The sequence below is a fragment of the Vigna unguiculata genome, chromosome 6 (genome assembly GCF_037176805.1).
Source record: "Vigna unguiculata cultivar grain cowpea cultivar isolate G323 ecotype 2 chromosome 6, ASM3717680v1, whole genome shotgun sequence".
Classification (NCBI taxonomy): domain Eukaryota; kingdom Viridiplantae; phylum Streptophyta; class Magnoliopsida; order Fabales; family Fabaceae; genus Vigna; species Vigna unguiculata.
In genome coordinates this window covers 16,888,437-16,909,044 of record NC_140797.1, presented here as the reverse complement: position 1 = coordinate 16,909,044, position 20,608 = coordinate 16,888,437, and the positions used below count along the sequence as shown (strand labels likewise).

General features: G+C 26.9%; 1 protein-coding gene across 1 annotated transcript; it reads right to left on the bottom strand.

Moving 5' to 3' along the window:
- Nucleotides 1-2,525: 2,525 nt before the first annotated feature.
- Nucleotides 2,526-4,349, bottom strand: LOC114171157 (uncharacterized). The gene has a single exon (XM_028056365.2). It carries the CDS (start codon nt 4,347-4,349, stop codon nt 2,526-2,528), a length of 1,824 nt encoding a protein of 607 aa, XP_027912166.2.
- Between the last annotated feature and the right edge of the window lie 16,259 nt (nt 4,350-20,608).

Here is a 20,608-nt window from a genome sequence, read left to right as displayed (position 1 = left end):
TATTTTACCTTTTTCTGAAAAAAACAAATTATTATTATTTATTCTATTATTTATTTAGCCGGACGAAATTGGGTGTTGACAGCTGCCCCTCTTTACTTAGATTTTGCTTGATAATATGAGAATTTTACATTTTCATATTCTCAAAGAAATATAAGTAAAGATAAAGACACTAATTTCGCCCGGTTTCAAAAGAAACAAAGGTGAAACATGAAATCAAAGGTCACAAACCGACAACCACACTTCCAAAGGATTCAATGACCATTACCGCGTAGAGGGCCTTGATCCAGAAAGTCATAAACTTTTTGCAAACTAAACTTTTTGAGAAAAAATAGACCAATCCCGAGGAGAGGGTCTATATCTACAGGATTCGGTGACCATTACCACGTAGAGGGCCCCGATACCAAAACATATACTTTTTGCCAATATAATTTTCTTTTAAAAGATTAGACCAATCCTGAGGAGAGGGTATACATCTAAAGGATTCGGCGACCATTACCACGTAGAGGGCCTCGATCCAAAACCGTATACTCTTTGCAAATATGATTTTTTTTTGAAAAAGATTAGACCAATCCCAAGGAGAGGGTCTACATCTAAAGGATTCGGAGACCATTACCACGTAGAGGGCCCCAATCCAAAAACATAAACTCTTTGCAAATATGATTTTTTTTTTGACAAAGATTAGACCAATCCCAAGGAGAGGGTCTACATATAAAGGTTCGGAGACCATTACCACGTAGAGGGCCTCGATCCAAAAACATAAACTTTTTGCAAACTAAAACTTTTTGAGAAAGATTAGACCAATCCCGAGGAGAAGGTCTACATCCAAAGGATTCGGCGACCATTACCATGTAGAGGGCCCCGATCCAAAAGCATATACTTTTTGCAAATATGATTTCTTTTTGAAAAGATTAGACCAATCTCGAGGAGAGGGTCTACATCTAAAGGAGAACCTGAACATCGATTTAAACGTAGACAAACACAACGTGAATGCCTTTTAAAAAAGAAGTAAAGTGAGCCCAACTGAAAACCTGCCCCTGTGGGCCCTTATTTTCCTTTTCGAACTTTTCAAAATATGTTTTGATGATAAAAATGAATGGTATGATGTGATGAGGGTGCATGAATGCATGGAGGCATAAAACCCGTACTTTTCCTTCCTTTCCTTTTCTTTTCCTCATTTTTTTATATTTACATTGTATTTTTTTGGCCACCACAACATCCTTTAGGAGCTACTATGCATTTAGCGAATATACCCGTGATGTTTTCTTGACACAAATATACATTTTTACCAATATTTTTATTATTTTTAATTACCAGCTCAGTGTAACACAACATTTTTACAACAAAAATATGAAAATCCAAATGATATAATTTTTATCAAATAAAGCGAAATACAAAAAACTTGAAAACAAAGTCGATATCCTTATTTTGCATCCTCTATCATGCATAAAAATTTTTAACCGCATCAGAGTTGACTGGCAACGGTATCTCCTCCCCATCCATCCTTATGAGAATTAGTGCCCCACTAGAGAATGCTTTCTTCACTACATACGGGCCTTCATAATTTGGAGTCCATTTGCCTCTATGGTCCTTTTGTATAGGTAAGATTTTTTTTTAAAAACTAGATCGCCTTCATGGAACTCTCTAAGATGCACCTTTTTGCCAAACGTTTTTTTTCATTCTTCTTTGGTATAATTGTCCGTGACACACCGTAGTTAACCTTTTTTCCACAATGAGGTTAAGTTGGTCAAGTCTGGATTGAACTCATTCTGCCTCTTCTGATTGGGTTTCCATTAATACTCGCAAGGATGAGATTTCCACCTCAAAGAGGAGTACTACTTGCTTCCATTCCATATACTAGATAGAAAGGTGTTGCCCCAGTTGAAGTACATACTGACGTACGATATCCATGCAATGCAACAAGAAGCATCTCACGCCAATCCTTGTACATGACCACCATCTTTTGCATAATCTTCTTTATATTTTTATTAGTAGCACAAACTGCCCCATTCATCTTCTGACAAAAAGGAGAAGGTTCTCAGTCATCCTCATTATCATCTTCCATATTGTCAATAGAGTGCTCAAAATCAGGAATATCGACATTAATATTTTTAAAACATTCATCATCATATTTGCATCATTTAAGTTTATAAAACGAAAAAAAAAATAAGTCAAAAACGATCAAAAACAAATTATAAATGTTTTGTATTGTCACACTAAGCATAAAAAAAAGTAAGTCATCTCGTAAAGTCCCTCCGGGTAAAGCAAAACGATAAACTAAAAGAATTACATTTTCCTCAAATTAAACATCACGGGTAATTCGTTATCTCTCAATTGTTCAACTATATGTCTGGAGGACACGACCGCACAAAGTCTAAGCTTTCCAATCCATTTCCATCCTCCATGGGTGATATCTGACAAGTGTTAATCCATCTAACACTGCGGAAGCTCTCTTTGATGTCACTGATGCAAATCTTCCCTTTTTTTCGTTCTCGTCCTTCTATGCGAGCCAGGCCTAGCTCATTCTTTTATTCTACCAGTCTCCTCTTTTCCTCTTTGTCCCCACAACATACTTGCACGAAGTTCTTGTGGATCAAATTTTGTAGAAAATTTTCAAACTTTTTGCACGCCTCGATGGAATGTTCAGCACCTGGATGGAACTCGCATGCGTCCCTTAAGTTATATTCACCTTCCAATAATCCTACTGTTAGTAGTGTCTCAAAAATAAACCTTCGTGAACTCTTAATTTTGCTCACATTCCTCACCAACTGGTGTCCCTCGACATCAATAGCATTTATTGAAGCATTATCATGCCCAGAGAGGGGATTGACCTTAATGTGGGGTTTATTCTCTTGAAATTTTAACCACCCTAAGTCGATTAAAGCTTGCACTTTGTGTTTGTAAGACAAACATTTCTCAGTAGAGTGACCAATGGCTCCCTCGTGATAATCACATATGGCATTTACATAAAAAAACTTAGGGTATGGTGGCTCCAAAGGCTTCATCGGGCAGATAGCTACCAAAGCATTACGGAGTAGATCCGGCAATAACTCCGTGTAAGTCACAGGAATAGGAGTGAAATGAATATAATTCTTTTCTTGATTCCTTCTAGGTCTAGTGATTTGCCCCAAAGACTGGTTGGGATTTGTGTTAGCCTCAGTTTTCCAAGTATTATTTGAGGCGTGTTGTGATTGATAGGATCCCTGCTGTGGAGATTGTGCTTGGTAAGCGGGAGTCTGATTTTCCCACCTAGGTATTGTTGATGTTGCGTGTACCTCTACTTCCATCTTCTTCCCAAGACTGAAATCGGGCTTTTTAGGAGTTGTAGCCGCAAGCGGGCTATATGTAATTTTTCCATTTTTTAGCCCAATCTCTATCCTTTCACCTATGATGATGATATCAGCGAAAATTGAAGATACGTTCCCTACCATGTGTTCATAGAATGGTGGTTGTAACGTGCTCACAAACATTGCCACCATTTCCTTATCATGAAGAGGAGGCTCCACCTGAGCAGCAAGCTCTCTCCATCGTTGTGCATACTCCTTAAATGATCCAGCATCCTTTTTGGCCATGTTTTGTAATTGCAACCGATCTGGCGCAATATCCATGTTATACTTGTACTGTTTCAAAAAGGCATCTACCAAATCCATCCAAGAACGAACGTGAGACGCTTCCAAGTGTGTATACCAATTCAATGCTACCCCAGCCAAACTATCTTGGAAGAAGTGGATTAGCAATTTGTCATCATAAGCATAGGCAGCCATCTTTCGACAATACATGGTTAGATGGCTTCTAGGGCATGTGGTACCCTGGTACTTTTCAAACTCTGGAACTTTAAACTTGTGAGGTATTTTGACATCACGAACTAGGCTTAAACCGGCAATATCGCCAAACCCATAGTTTCCACCTCCCTCAATAGCTCGTAGTCGTTCTTCTAAAATTTCCAACTTAGTTTTGGTTCCCTCAACATCAACGGATACAGCTTGCATAGTAGGGTGTGGTGTAATCTTGCCCAAAGAGTCATCATCGATAGTTGTGTTTAAAGGCTTAGGTATTACAGTCACTCGTGGTTCTGCAAAGGTAGTCCCTTCATTCCTTGGAGTATTGATTGGGAATGAGAAGGAAGCATGTTCAGCCTCTGAATAATCTCCAACAGGTGGGGTGTAACTCGATGGCAATCCGTACGTTGGAAAAGCAATAGGAGCGTCGTGAGTGTTTTTCTCACCCTTTGCTGATGAAGCTTCTCCTAAGGCCTTTAAGGACTTCAAGGCCTCCAAGATTTGACCTACTTGGTCCTTTAGTTGACTGATATCTGCTTTTATTGTCTCTTGTGCGGTTTCCCAATCCTCCATGTTTTTACTATTTGCTTGCGTCCTGTAAGGGTGCCTTGGCCTTGCCGTATTTGTTTTTATTATTTTTGCTCTATTATTTTTATTAAACAAAAAAAAACATAAGAAAAAGGAAAGGAAGGAAAAACATAATGCAAATAATTTATTTTATTAAGAAATTATAAAGCTATGAGTAAATAGAAATTGACATGGAAAAGAGTCCACACAAACCCACTCTCTAAAAAGCTCATAAATCAAATGCAAAAGAAAGAAAATCCTAATTTCTAGCCCTAGATATCATGCTCTTCATCTCTTCTATAACCCTAAAGGATAATTTTTTCTTCAAAGCATCAAAATCTAACTGTTCCCCAACTCCAAATTCTATGTTAATTTGCCTTTTCTTTTGAAACTTAATCATAGCTTTATAATTTTGGACCTAAAATTAAATAAATATGATGATGACATGATAAATACATGGATGCAATAATATGTTATGCATGATTTTATTACTAATTCAAAAATCAAAAAGAAAGAGAATAAATAAATAACAATAAAATAAAAATAAAAATAAAAATAAAAAACCAAGGAATAATAAAAAAAAGTGTATATCTCCCTTTGTGCCTTAACAAAGGTTTGACGCCTAATGGATCTAAGGTAAAATGCATGCGCTTACCAGGATGGTTTCCTAATACCTAAATATTAAGGTCACTAGAGCTATGGCCCACTTCATGGCATTTCCCACGACAGTTGGTAAACAACAAGAGGTGGGAGTACCAATGAAGCAAACAAACTCTAGCTGGGGTTCTCACAATGACCACTTGGGAAGTACATCCACTGTGACACTGCTACACAATCCCCTCTACTTCTAAAGTTACTCAGGCCTAGTTATAGGGCCCCACTCATGTCACGTACATAGTGTGTGTGTGAAGAGAGGATAATGCATACCCAAACCCCTTCCTGCAGACAAACAGAGAAGAAAAACAAACAAATATATATATATATATATATATATAATAAAGTCATCTATCCTAGGATTCAAAATTCAAGCATAAGAATAAAGTAATATGAACAATAAATAAAATAAAATAAAATAAAAAAATCATCCAAAATTAACAAAAATATACACAATAATAATAAATAATGAGAAATAAAATAAAATAAAATAAAACAAACATGAATATAGGACAGAAAAAAAAGAATGAAAAAGAAAAGAGAGAAAAAAAAAACAATAATAAAAAAACAAAAAAAAAAATTTGAAACAACCACATCAATTTTATATATTTAATTAAATGGCCTAACTCTCTAAAGTCCCCAGTGGAGTCGCCATCTGTCACGACCGAAATCGCGACGGGATGACGAACCAAAAAAATAAAATTTTTGTAAAAAGAGGTTTTGGAGTCGCCACCATAGTTATTATAGGAAACTATGGAAAACCATAAAAAAGAGCAAGGTCTACGAAAACAGAGATTGGGGGTACGGGAGTTAATTACGCGTAGGGAAGGTGTTAGCACCCTACAACGCCCATCCTTAAGACGGTACCTTTGATTAAAATACAAATTGATGTGGTCTCCTTTAAATATTTATTTAAAAAAAAAGAAATAAAAGAAATAAAAGAAATAAATAAATAAAATATAAATAAATAAAACAAAATAAAAATTAATAAATTAATAAATTAACAATAATAAAAATAAATAAATAAATAAATAAAGATGACAAAGAAAAACAAGGAAACAAAAAAGATTTTTTTGTTTTTTGGGCCCGACAAGGATTACTCCTTGCTCCTACGTATCTCCATTCATAATGGAGAATCAGGGTCACGTAGTTCTTTATGAAAAAGACTTTTTGAAAACAACTTGTTCGAAGATGTTGATATCACTCTTTTTTAATATTTGAAAATTTTGTATTTTTTAGCAATCTTATAGAAAAGCGAAGGTATTAAGTACTAAGTCGACGCGAGCGGTCACACGAGCACTTATACATTTTAAAAGTTAAAAGGGTATTTAAATTATTTATTTGTTATTACTTCCTTTTAAAACTTTCGAAATAAGACATTGATACCCAACAAAATTTGACTATTTCGTATCCACAATTTATGAAAACATTAGAAAAATAAATAAATAAAAGATTAAGAAATAACGTTTAGGATTAAACATATTATTTTAATATGAAAAAGTTTACAACCCTTAACATGAAAAAATATGGCACAACATATTCATACAATGTCAAAACATGATATCTCTCACTTATTCATGCAACAATGTTCACAACCGAAAGCAATCAACAAAACCTTAATTATAAAACTAATGAACCCCAAAAAGCATGACAGTAATGTTTTTTTTTTTATATCAAAAGAAATATTGAAAACATCAAATTCAACCAAGATAAAAAACACATCTCAAAAAATATTGCATGACACAATCAAAACATTAATTTTGCGAACCTGGACGGGAGGTCAGACTTACAATAGTTGTGTTGGAACACTAAGAAGCACGTGGGGGTGGCGATTGATGGTGAGTGGGTTTTTGTATGTGTGAAGGTTAAAAGAGAATGTGTGCTTAGAGTGAGAGAGGGCTCTAGAAATTTTTGAGAGAAAAAATTAATTTCTTCTTCTTTTTCTGATGAGTTTATATACACAACATTATAAATCTAATGTAATCTCGTAATAAAGGTCTGCTTTAATTATAACGAGTTTTAAAAGGCAAGAACTGGTCTTAAAATTATTACAAAATGAGAATCAAATCATATAAAAAAAAAAGAGCACAAAATCAAACGTGATCAACAAAATTAATTTTAATTATTAAAAGAGATATTGTTTTGAATTATATTACTACTTTCTCTATCTGAAAAAAAAAAGGCGTCATAAAATCAGAGCACAAAATCAAACGTGATCAGGACAAATTAATTATAGTTACAAAAAAGATATTCTTGAGAAACATATTAATATTTTCCTCATGTGGAAAAAGAGATGTCATAAAAATCAGAGCATAAAATCAGAGTAAATAATTCTAAATATTAGAGCATATTCTGTTTTTAATTATTAGACTAAGCGAAAAAAACCAAAGAGAAAACTTATTTATTTTTATTTATTTTTTATTATTTTTTTTTTACCTTTTTCTGAAAAAAATAAATTATTATTATTTATTCTATTATTTATTTAGCCGGACGAAATTGGGTGTTGACAAGTATATTTTAATTAGATAATTTTTTATTACATTATCTTTTAAATATTTTTTTTATTAAAATATGTTACTTTCATCTATACATTTTCATATTTTTTCTACGATAAATCAAACTTAGATAATGATATTTTTTAATTATTTAAAAATAAAGTATAATCTGGTATTCTTATTTTTCTTTGATTTAAATATAATTATTAATCTATCACATCCATCAAATCACTCACAAAGTTTAACAAACTTTACTCTTAATCCACCCACTTTGACCTTTAATCCACATAAACGGAACAAGACAACCTTCACACTCTAATCCACTTGAATTCATTCTATACCGCTCCCTCAAATCAACGATGAGGGAGAGAGATGGAAGGAAGAGGGAAATTCCTCTATTTTTCAATCATGTCTGTTATGCAATGGTTTGAGGGTCATATCAAGATTACAATTATGTACGCAATTTATTTTTCAGCAGACTTACGAAAACGATATAAAAATAACGAAAATTTGAAAATTGTTATAAAATAATGTTTAAAAAGTAATTTTTTATTATAAATTTTTTTATTATACTATCTTTTAAATACTTTTTTATTAAAATATGTTACTTTCATTTATACATTTTCATATTTTTTCTACGATAAATCAAACTTATATAACGATAATTTTTAATTATTTATAAAATAAAGATCAATTTGGTAATCTTGTTTTTTTATGATTTAAATATAATTTTTAATCTATCACATCCATGAAATCACTCACAAACTTAAACAAACTTTACGCTTAATCCACCCATTTTTACCATTCATCTACTTAAAGTGAACAACACAAACTTCACATTGTAATCCACTTGAAGCCATTCTCACCCTCTCCATCCAATCAACCTTGATGGAGAGAGGGGAAGGAAGAGGGCAATTCTTCTAATTTTAAATCATTTCTATTATGTCTTGGTTTGAGGGTAATATCAAGATTACAATTATGTCAAAAATTTATTTTTTAGCTTAATTATGAAAATTATATAAAAATTTGACTTTTCAAATTATTTTTACAAAAATAATTAATAACAAAAATTTGAAAGTTTTTATAAAATAAGGTTTAGAAAGTAATTTTTAATTATAAGTTTTTTATTACATTACCTTTTAATTATTTTTTTATTACAATATGTTACTTTCATTTATACATATTCATATTTTTTCTACTATAAATCAAACTTATATAATGATAATTTTTAATTATTTTTAAAATAAAGTACAATTTGGTAATCTTGTTTTTTTATTATTTAAATATAATTTTTAATCTATCACATCCATCAAATCACTCACAAACTTAAACAAACTTTACTCTTAATCCACCCATTTTTAGCTTCAATCTACTTAAAGTGAACAACACAAATTTCACAATGTAATCCACTTGATGTCATCCTCTCCCTCTCCATCCAATCAACCTTGAGGGAGAGATGGGAAGGAAGAGGGCAATTCTTCTAATTTTAAATCATTTCTATTATGTGTTGGTTTGAGGGTAATATCAAGATTACAATTATGTCAGCAATTTATTTTCCAGCTTAATTATGAAAATCATGTAAAAATATGACATTTCAAATTATTTTTACAAAAATAATTAATAACGAAAATTTGAAAATTTTTATAAAATAAGGTTTAGAAAGTAATTTTTAATTATAAGTTTTTTATTCTATTATCTTTTAATTATTTTTTTATTAAAATATGTTACTTTCATTTATACATTTTCATATTTTTTCTACGATAAATCAAACTTATATAATGACAATTTTTAGTTATTTTTAAAATAAAGTACAATTTTGTAATTTTTTTTTATTATTTAAATATAATTTTTAATCTATCACATCCATCAAATCAGTCACAAACTTTAATAAACTTTACTCTTAATCCACCCATTTTCACCTTTAATCTACTTAAAGTGAACATCACAAACTTCACATTGTAATCCACTTGATTCCATCCTCTCCCTCTCCATCCTATCAACCTTGAGGGAGAGAGGGGAATTCTTCTAATTTTAAATCATCTCTATTATGTCTTGGTTTGAGGGTGATATCAAGATTGTAATTATGTCAGCAATTTATTTTTCAGCTTACTTATGAAAATGATGTAAAAATATGACTTTTCAAATTAATTTTACAAAAATAATTAATAACGAAAATTTGAAAATTGTTTTAAAATAAGGTTTAGAAAGTAATTTTTCATTATAAGTTTTTTATTCTATTATCTTTTAATTATTTTTTTTTTAAAATATGTTAATTTCATTTATACATTTTCATATTTTTTCTACGATAAATAAAAATTATCTAAAGAGAATTTTTAATTATTTTTAAAATAAAGTACAATTTGGTAATCTTGTTTTTTTATTATTTAAATATAATTTTTAATCTATCACATCCATCAAATCATTCACAAACTTAAACAAACTTTACTCTTAATCCACCGATTTTCACCTTTAATCTACTTAAAGTGAACAACACAAACTTTACATTGTAATCCACTTGATGCCATCCTCTCCTTCTCCATCCAATCAACATTGAGGGAGAGAGGGGAAGGAAGAGGGCAATTCTTCTAATTTTAAATCATTTCTATTATGTCTTGGTTTGAGGGTAATATCAAGATTACAATTATGTCAGAAATTTATTTTTTAGCTTAATTATGAAAATGATGTAAAAATATGACTTTTCAAGTTATTTTTACAAAAATAATTAATAACGAAAATTTGAAAATTGTTATAAAATAAGGTTTAGAAAGTAATTTTTAATTATAAGTTTTTTATTACATTACCTTTTAATTATTTTTTTATTACAATATGATACTTTCATTTATACATTTTCATATTTTTTCTACTATAAATCAAACTTAAATAATGATAATTTTTAATTATTTTTAAAATAAAGTACAATTTGGTAATCTTGTTTTTTTATTATTTAAATATAATTTTTAATCTATCACATCCATCAAATCACTCACAAACTTAAACAAACTTTACTCTTAATCCACCCATTTTTACCATTCATCTACTTAGAGTGAACAACACAAACTTCACATTGTAATCCACTTGAAGCCATCCTCTCCCTCTCCATCCTATCAACTTTGAGGGAGAGAGGGGAATTCTTCTAATTTTAAATCATCTCTATTATGTCTTGGTTTGAGGGTGATATCAAGATTATAATTATGTCAGCAATTTATTTTTCAGCTTACTTATGAAAATGATGTAAAAATATGACTTTTCAAATTAATTTTACAAAAATAATTAATAACGAAAATTTGAAAGTTGTTATAAAATAAGGTTTAGAAAGTAATTTTTAATTATAAGTTTTTTATTACATTACCTTTTAATTATTTTTTTATTACAATATGTTACTTTCATTTATACATATTCATATTTTTTCTACTATAAATCAAACTTATATAATGATAATTTTTAATTATTTTTAAAATAAAGTACAATTTGGTAATCTTGTTTTTTTATTATTTAAATATAATTTTTAATCTATCACATCCATCAAATCACTCACAAACTTAAACAAACTTTACTCTTAATCCACCCATTTTCACCTTTAATCAACTTAAAGTGAACAACACAAACTTCACATTGTAATTCACTTGATGTCATCCTCTCCCTCTCCATCCAATCAACCTTGTGGGAGAGAGGGGAAGGAAGAGGGAAATTCTTCTAATTTTAAATCATTTCTATTATGTGTTGGTTTGAGGGTAATATCAAGATAACAATTATGTCAGAAAGTTATTTTTCAGCTTAATTATGAAAATGATGTAAAAATATGACTTTTCAAATTATTTTTACAAAAATAATTAATAATGAAAATTTGAAAATTGTTATAAAATAAGGTTTAGAATGTAATTTTTAATTATAAGTTTTTTATTCTATTATCTTTTAATTATTTTTTTATTAAAATATGTTACTTTCATTTATACATTTTCATATTTTTTCTACGATAAATCAAACTTATATAATGACAATTTTTAATTATTTTTAAAATAAAGTACAATTTTGTAATTTTTTTATTATTTAAATATAATTTTTAATCTATCACATCCATCAAATCAGTCACAAACTTAAACAAACTTTACTCTTAATCCTCCCATTTTCACCTTTAATCTACTTAAAGTGAACAACACAAACTTCACATTGTAATCCACTTGATGCCATCCTCTCCTTCTCCATCCAATCAACCTTGAGGGAGAGAGGGGAAGCAAGAGGGAAATTCTTCTAATTTTAAATCATTTCTACTATGTGTTGGTTTGAGGGTAATATCAAGATTACAATTATGTCAGCAATTTATTTTTCAGCTTAATTATGAAAATGATGTAAAAATATGACTTTTAAAATTATTTTTACAAAAATAATTAATAACGAAAATTTGAAAATTGTTATAAAATAAGGTTTAGAAAGTAATTTTTAATTATAAGTTTTTTATTACATTACCTTTTAATTATTTTTTTATTACAATATGTTACTTTCATTTATACATTTTCATATTTTTTCTACGCTAAATAAAAATTATCTAAAGATAATTTTTAATTATTTTTAAAATAAAGTACAATTTGGTAATCTTGTTTTTTTATTATTTAAATATAATTTTTAATCTATCACATCCATCAAATCAGTCACAAACTTAAACAAACTTTACTCTTAATCCTCCCATTTTCACCTTTAATCTACTTAAAGTGAAAAACAAAAACTTCACATTGTAATCCACTTGATGCCATCCTCTCCTTCTCCATCCAATCAACCTTGAGGGAGAGAGGGGAAGGAAGAGGGAAATTCTTCTAATTTTAAATCATTTCTACTATGTGTTGGTTTGAGGGTAATATCAAGATTACAATTATGTGAGCAATTTATTTTTCAGCTTAATTATGAAAATGATGTAAAAATATGACTTTTCAAATTTTTTTTACAAAAATAATTAATAACGAAAATTTGAAAATTGTTATAAAATAAGGTTTAGAAAGTAATTTTTAATTATAAATTTTTTATTACATTACCTTTTAATTATTTTTTTATTACAATATGTTACTTTCATTTATACATTTTCACATTTTTTCTACGCTAAATAAAAATTATCTAAAGATAATTTTTAATTATTTTTAAAATAAAGTACAATTTGGTAATCTTGTTTTTTTATTATTTAAATATAATTTTTAATCTATCACATCCATCAAATCACTCACAAACTTAAACAAACTTTACTCTTAATCCACCCATTTTTACCATTCATCTACTTAGAGTGAACAACACAAACTTCACATTGTAATCCACTTGAAGCCATCCTCTCCCTCTCCATCCTATCAACTTTGAGGGAGAGAGGGGAATTCTTCTAATTTTAAATCATCTCTATTATGTCTTGGTTTGAGGGTGATATCAAGATTATAATTATGTCAGCAATTTATTTTTCAGCTTACTTATGAAAATGATGTAAAAATATGACTTTTCAAATAAATTTTACAAAAATAATTAATAACGAAAATTTGAAAATTGTTATAAAATAAGGTTTAGAAAGTAATTTTTAATTATAAGTTTTTTATTCTATTATCTTTTAATTATTTTTTTATTAAAATATGTTACTTTCATTTATACATTTTCATATTTTTTCTACGATAAATAAAAATTATCTAAAGATAATTTTTAATTATTTTTAAAATAAAGTACAATTTGGTAATCTTGTTTTTTTATTATTTAAATATAATTTTTAATCTATCACATCCATCAAATCACTCACAAACTTAAACAAACTTTACTCTTAATCCACCGATTTTCACCTTTAATCAACTTAGAGTGAACAACACAAACTTCACATTGTAATCCACTTGATGTCATCCTCTCCCTCTCCATCCAATCAACCTTGAGGGAGAGAGGGGAAGGAAGAGGGAAATTCTTCTAATTTTAAATCATTTCTATTATGTGTTGGTTTGAGTGTAATATCAAGATTACAATTATGTCAGCAATTTATTTTCCAGCTTAATTATGAAAATGATGTAAAAATATGACTTTTCAAATTATTTTTACAAAAAAAATTAATAACGAAAATTTGGAAATTTTTATAAAATAAGGTTTAGAAAGTAATTTTTAATTATAAGTTTTTTATTCTATTATCTTTTAATTATTTTTTTATTAAAATATGTTACTTTCATTTATACATTTTCATATTTTTTCTACGATAAAACAAACTTATATAATGACAATTTTTAATTATTTTTAAAATAAAGTACAATTTTGTAATTTTTTTTATTATTTAAATGTAATTTTTAATCTATCACATCCATCAAATCAGTCACAAACTTAAACAAACTTTACTCTTAATCCACCCAGTTTCACCTTTAATCTACTTAAAGTGAACAACACAAACTTCATAATGTAATCCACTTGATGCCATCCTCTCCTTCTCCATCCAATCAACCTTGAGGGAGAGAGGGGAAGGAAAAGGGAAATTCTTCTAATTTTAAATCATTTCTACTATGTGTTGGTTTGAGGGTAATATCAAGATTACAATTATGTCAGCAATTTATTTTTCAGCTTAATTATGAAAATGATGTAAAAATATGACTTTTCAAATTATTTTTACAAAAATAATTAATAACGAAAATTTGAAAATGGTTATAAAATAAGGTTTAGAAAGTAATTTTTAATTATAAGTTTTTTATTCTATTATCGTTTAATTATTTTTTTATTAAAATATGTTACTTTCATTTATACATTTTCATATTTTGTCTACGATAAATAAAAATTATCTAAAGATAATTTTTAATTATTTTTAAAATAAAGTACAATTTGGTAATCTTGTTTTTTTATTATTTAAATATAATTTTTAATCTATCACATCCATCAAATCACTCACAAACTTAAACAAACTTTACTCTTAATCCACCCATTTTCACCTTTAATCTACTTAAAGTGAACAACACAAACTTCACATTGTAATCCACTTGATTCCATCCTCTCCCTCTCCATCCTATCAACCTTGAGGGAGAGAGGGGAATTCTTCTAATTTTAAATCATCTCTATTATGTCTTGGTTTGAGGGTGATATCAAGATTATAATTATGTCAGCAATTTATTTTTCAACTTACTTATCAAAATGATGTAAAAATATGACTTTTCAAATTAATTTTAAAAAAATAATTAATAACGAAAATTTGAAAATTGGTATAAAATAAGGTTTAGAAAGTAATTTTTAATTATAAGATTTTTATTCTATTATCTTTTAATTATTTTTTTATTAAAATATGTTACTTTCATTTATACATTTTCATATTTTTTCTACTATAAATCAAAATTTTATAATGATAATTTTTAATTATTTTTAAAATAAAGTACAATTTGGTAATCTTGTTTTTTTGTTATTTAAATATAATTTTTAATCTATCACAACCATCAAATAACTCACAAACTTAAACAAACTTTACTCTTAATCCACCTATTTTGAGCTTTAATCAACTTAAAGTGAACAACACAAACTTCACATTGTAATCCACTTGATGTCAACCTCTCCCTCTCCATCCAATCAACCTTGAGGGAGAGAGGGGAAGGAAGAGGGAAATTCTTCTAATTTTAAATCATTTCTATTATGTGTTGGTTTGAGGGTAATATCAAGATTACAATTATGTCAGCAATTTATTTGTAAGCTTAATTATGAAAATCATGTAAAAATATGAATTTTCAAATTATTTTTACAAAAATAATTAAAAACGAAAATTTGAAAATTGTTATAAAATAAGGTTTAGAAAGTAATTTTTAATTTTAAGTTTTTTATTCTATTATCTTTTAATTATTTTTTATTAAAATATGTTACTTTCATTTATACATTTTCATATTTTTTCTACGATAAATCAAACTTATATAATGACAATTTTTAATTATTTTTAAAATAAAGTACAATTTTATAATTTTTTTTATTATTTAAGTATAAATTTTAATCTATCAGATCCATCAGATCAGTCACAAACTTAAACAAACTTTACTCTTAATCCACCCATTTTCACCTTTAATCTAATTAAAGTGAACAACACAAACTTCACATTGTAATCCACTTGATGCCATCCTCTCCCTCTCCATCCTATCAACCTTGAGGGAGAGAGGGGAATTCTTCTAATTTTAAATCATCTCTATTATGTCTTGGTTTGAGGGTGATATCAAGATTATAATTATGTCAGCAATTTATTTTTCAGCTTACTTATGAGAATGATGTAAAAATATGACTTTTCAAATTAATTTTACAAAAATAATTAATAACGAAAATTTGAAAATTGTTATAAAATAAGGTTTAGAAAGTAATTTTTAATTATAAGTTTTTTATTCTATTAATTTTTAATTATTTTTTTATTAAAATATGTTACTTTCATTTATACATTTTCATATTTTTTCTACTATAAATCAAACTTATATAATGATAATTTTTAATTATTTTTAAAATAAAGTACAATTTGGGAATCTTGTTTTTTTATTATTTAAATATAATTTTTAATCTATCACATCCATCAAATAACTCACAAACTTAAACAAACTTTACTCTTAATCCACCTATTTTGACCTTTAATCAACTTAAAGTGAACAACACAAACTTCACATTGTAATCCACTTGATGTCAACCTCTCCCTCTCCATCCAATCAACCTTGAGGGAGAGAGGGGAAGGAAGAGGGAAATTCTTCTAATTTTAAATCATTTCTATTATGTGTTGGTTTGAGGGTAATATCAAGATTACAATTATGTCAGCAATTTATTTGTAAGCTTAATTATGAAAATCATGTAAAAATATGAATTTTCAAATTATTTTTATAAAAATAATTAATAACGAAAATTTGAAAATTGTTATAAAATAAGGTTTAGAAAGTAATTTTAAATTTTAAGTTTTTTATTCTATTATCTTTTAATTATTTTTTATTAAAATATGTTACTTTCATTTATACATTTTCATATTTTTTCTACGATAAATAAAAATTATCTAAAGATAATTTTTAATTATTTTTAAAATAAAGTACAATTTGGTAATCTTGTTTTTTTATTATTTAAATATAATTTTTAATCTATCACATCCATCAAATCAGTCACAAACTTAAACAAACTTTACTCTTAATCCACCCATTTTCACCTTTAATCTACTTAAAGTGAACAACACAAACTTCACATTGTAATCCACTTGATGCCATCCTCTCCCTCGCCATCCTATCAACCTTGAGGGAGAGAGGGGAATTCTTCTAATTTTAAATCATCTCTATTATGTCTTGGTTTGAGGGTGATATCAAGATTATAATTATGTCAGCAACTTATTTTTCAGCTTACTTATGAAAATGATGTAAAAATATGACTTTTCAAATTAATTTTACAAAAATAATTAATAACGAAAATATGAAAATTGTTATAAAATAAGGTTTAGAAAGTAATTTTTAATTATAAGTTTTTTATTCTATTATCTTTTAATTATTTTTTTATTTAAATATGTTACTTTCATTTATACATTTTCATATTTTTTCTACGATAAATAAAAATTATCTAAAGATAATTTTTAATTATTTTTAAAATAAAGTACAATTTGGTAATCTTGATTTTTTATTATTTAAATATAATTTTTAATCTATCACATCCATCAAATCATTCACAAACTTAAACAAACTTTACTCTTAATCCACCCATTTTCACCTTTAATCTACTTAAAGTGAACAACACAAACTTCACATTGTGATCCACTTGATTCCATCCTCTCCCTCTCCATCCTATCAACCTTGAGGGAGAGAGGGGAATTCTTCTAATTTTAAATCATCTCTATTATGTCTTGGTTTGAGGGTGATATCAAGATTATAATTATGTCAGCAATTTATTTTTCAGCTTACTTATGAGAATGATGTAAAAATATGACTTTTCAAATTAATTTTACAAAAATAATTAATAACGAAAATTTGAAAATTGTTATAAAATAAGGTTTAGAAAGTAATTTTTAATTTTAAGTTTTTTATTCTATTATCTTTTAATTATTTTTTATTAAAATATGTTACTTTCATTTATACATTTTCATATTTTTTCTACGATAAATCAAACTTATATAATGACAATTTTTAATTATTTTTAAAATAAAGTACAATTTTATAATTTTTTTTATTATTTAAGTATAATTTTTAATCTATCAGATCCATCAGATCAGTCACAAACTTAAACAAACTTTACTCTTAATCCACCCATTTTCACCTTTAATCTAATTAAAGTGAACAACACAAACTTCACATTGTAATCCACTTGATGCCATCCTCTCCCTCTCCATCCTATCAACCTTGAGGGAGAGAGGGGAATTCTTCTAATTTTAAATCATCTCTATTATGTCTTGGTTTGAGGGTGATATCAAGATTATAATTATGTCAGCAATTTATTTTTCAGCTTACTTATGAGAATGATGTAAAAATATGACTTTTCAAATTAATTTTACAAAAATAATTAATAACGAAAATTTGAAAATTGTTATAAAATAAGGTTTAGAAAGTAATTTTTAATTATAAGTTTTTTATTCTGTTAATTTTTAATTATTTTTTTATTAAAATATGTTACTTTCATTTATACATTTTCATATTTTTTCTACTATAAATCAAACTTATATAATGATAATTTTTAATTATTTTTAAAATAAAGTACAATTTGGGAATCTTGTTTTTTTATTATTTAAATATAATTTTTAATCTATCACATCCATCAAATAACTCACAAACTTAAACAAACTTTACTCTTAATCCACCTATTTTGACCTTTAATCAACTTAAAGTGAACAACACAAACTTCACATTGTAATCCACTTGATGTCAACCTCTCCCTCTCCATCCAATCAACCTTGAGGGAGAGAGGGGAAGGAAGAGGGAAATTCTTCTAATTTTAAATCATTTCTATTATGTGTTGGTTTGAGGGTAATATCAAGATTACAATTATGTCAGCAATTTATTTGTAAGCTTAATTATGAAAATCATGTAAAAATATGAATTTTCAAATTATTTTTATAAAAATAATTAATAACGAAAATTTGAAAATTGTTATAAAATAAGGTTTAGAAAGTAATTTTTAATTTTAAGTTTTTTATTCTATTATCTTTTAATTATTTTTTATTAAAATATGTTACTTTCATTTATACATTTTCATATTTTTTCTACGATAAATAAAAATTATCTAAAGATAATTTTTAATTATTTTCAAAATAAAGTACAATTTGGTAATCTTGTTTTTTTATTATTTAAATATAATTTTTAATCTATCACATCCATCAAATCAGTCACAAACTTAAACAAACTTTACTCTTAATCCACCCATTTTCACCTTTAATCTACTTAAAGTGAACAACACAAACTTCACATTGTAATCCACTTGATGCCATCCTCTCCCTCGCCATCCTATCAACCTTGAGGGAGAGAGGGGAATTCTTCTAATTTTAAATCATCTCTATTATGTCTTGGTTTGAGGGTGATATCAAGATTATAATTATGTCAGCAACTTATTTTTCAGCTTACTTATGAAAATGATGTAAAAATATGACTTTTCAAATTAATTTTACAAAAATAATTAATAACGAAAATATGAAAATTGTTATAAAATAAGGTTTAGAAAGTAATTTTTAATTATAAGTTTTTTATTCTATTATCTTTTAATTATTTTTTTATTTAAATATGCTACTTTCATTTATACATTTTCATATTTTTTCTACGATAAATAAAAATTATCTAAAGATAATTTTTAATTATTTTTAAAATAAAGTACAATTTGGTAATCTTGTTTTTTTATTATTTAAATATAATTTTTAATCTATCACATCCATCAAATCATTCACAAACTTAAACAAACTTTACTCTTAATCCACCCATTTTCACCTTTAATCTACTTAAAGTGAACAACACAAACTTCACATTGTGATCCACTTGATTCCATCCTCTCCCTCTCCATCCTATCAACCTTGAGGGAGAGAGGGGAATTCTTCTAATTTTAAATCATCTCTATTATGTCTTGGTTTGAGGGTGATATCAAGATTATAATTATGTCAGCAATTTATTTTTCAGCTTACTTATGAGAATGATGTAAAAATATGACTTTTCAAATTAATTTTACAAAAATAATTAATAACGAAAATTTGAAAATTGTTATAAAATAAGGTTTAGAAAGTAATTTTTAATTATAAGTTTTTTATTCTATTATCTTTTAATTATTTTTTTATTAAAATATGTTACTTTCATTTATACATTTTCATATTTTTTCTACTATAAATCAAACTTATATAATGATAATTTTTAATTATTTTTAAAATAAAGTACAATTTGTTAATCTTGTTTTTTTATTATTTAAATATAATTTTTAATCTATCACATCCATCAAATAACTCACAAACTTAAACAAACTTTACTCTTAATCCACCTATTTTGAGCTTTAATCAACTTAAAGTGAACAACACAAACTTCACATTGTAATCCACTTGATGTCAACCTCTCCCTCTCCATCCAATCAACCTTGAGGGAGAGAGGGGAAGGAAGAGGGAAATTCTTCTAATTTTAAATCATTTCTATTATGTGTTGGTTTGAGGGTAATATCAAGATTACAATTATGTCAGCAATTTATTTGTAAGCTTAATTATGAAAATCATGTAAAAATATGAATTTTCAAATTATTTTTACAAAAATAATTAATAACGAAAATTTGAAAATTGTTATAAAATAAGGTTTAGAAAGTAATTTTTAATTTTAAGTTTTTTATTCTATTATCTTTTAATTATTTTTTATTAAAATATGTTACTTTCATTTATACATTTTCATATTTTTTCTACGATAAATAAAAATTATCTAAAGATAATTTTTAATTATTTTTAAAATAAAGTACAATTTGGTAATCTTGTTTTTTTATTATTTAAATATAATTTTTAATCTATCACATCCATCAAATCAGTCACAAACTTAAACAAACTTTACTCTTAATCCACCCATTTTCACCTTTAATCTACTTAAAGTGAACAACACAAACTTCACATTGTAATCCACTTGATGCCATCCTCTCCCTCGCCATCCTATCAACCTTGAGGGAGAGAGGGGAATTCTTCTAATTTTAAATCATCTCTATTATGTCTTGGTT

Bases quoted from the DNA above. Each gene is read 5' to 3' on its own strand.
- LOC114171157 (XM_028056365.2), bottom strand. From the start codon at position 4,349: ATGGAGGATTGGGAAACCGCACAAGAGACAATAAAAGCAGATATCAGT.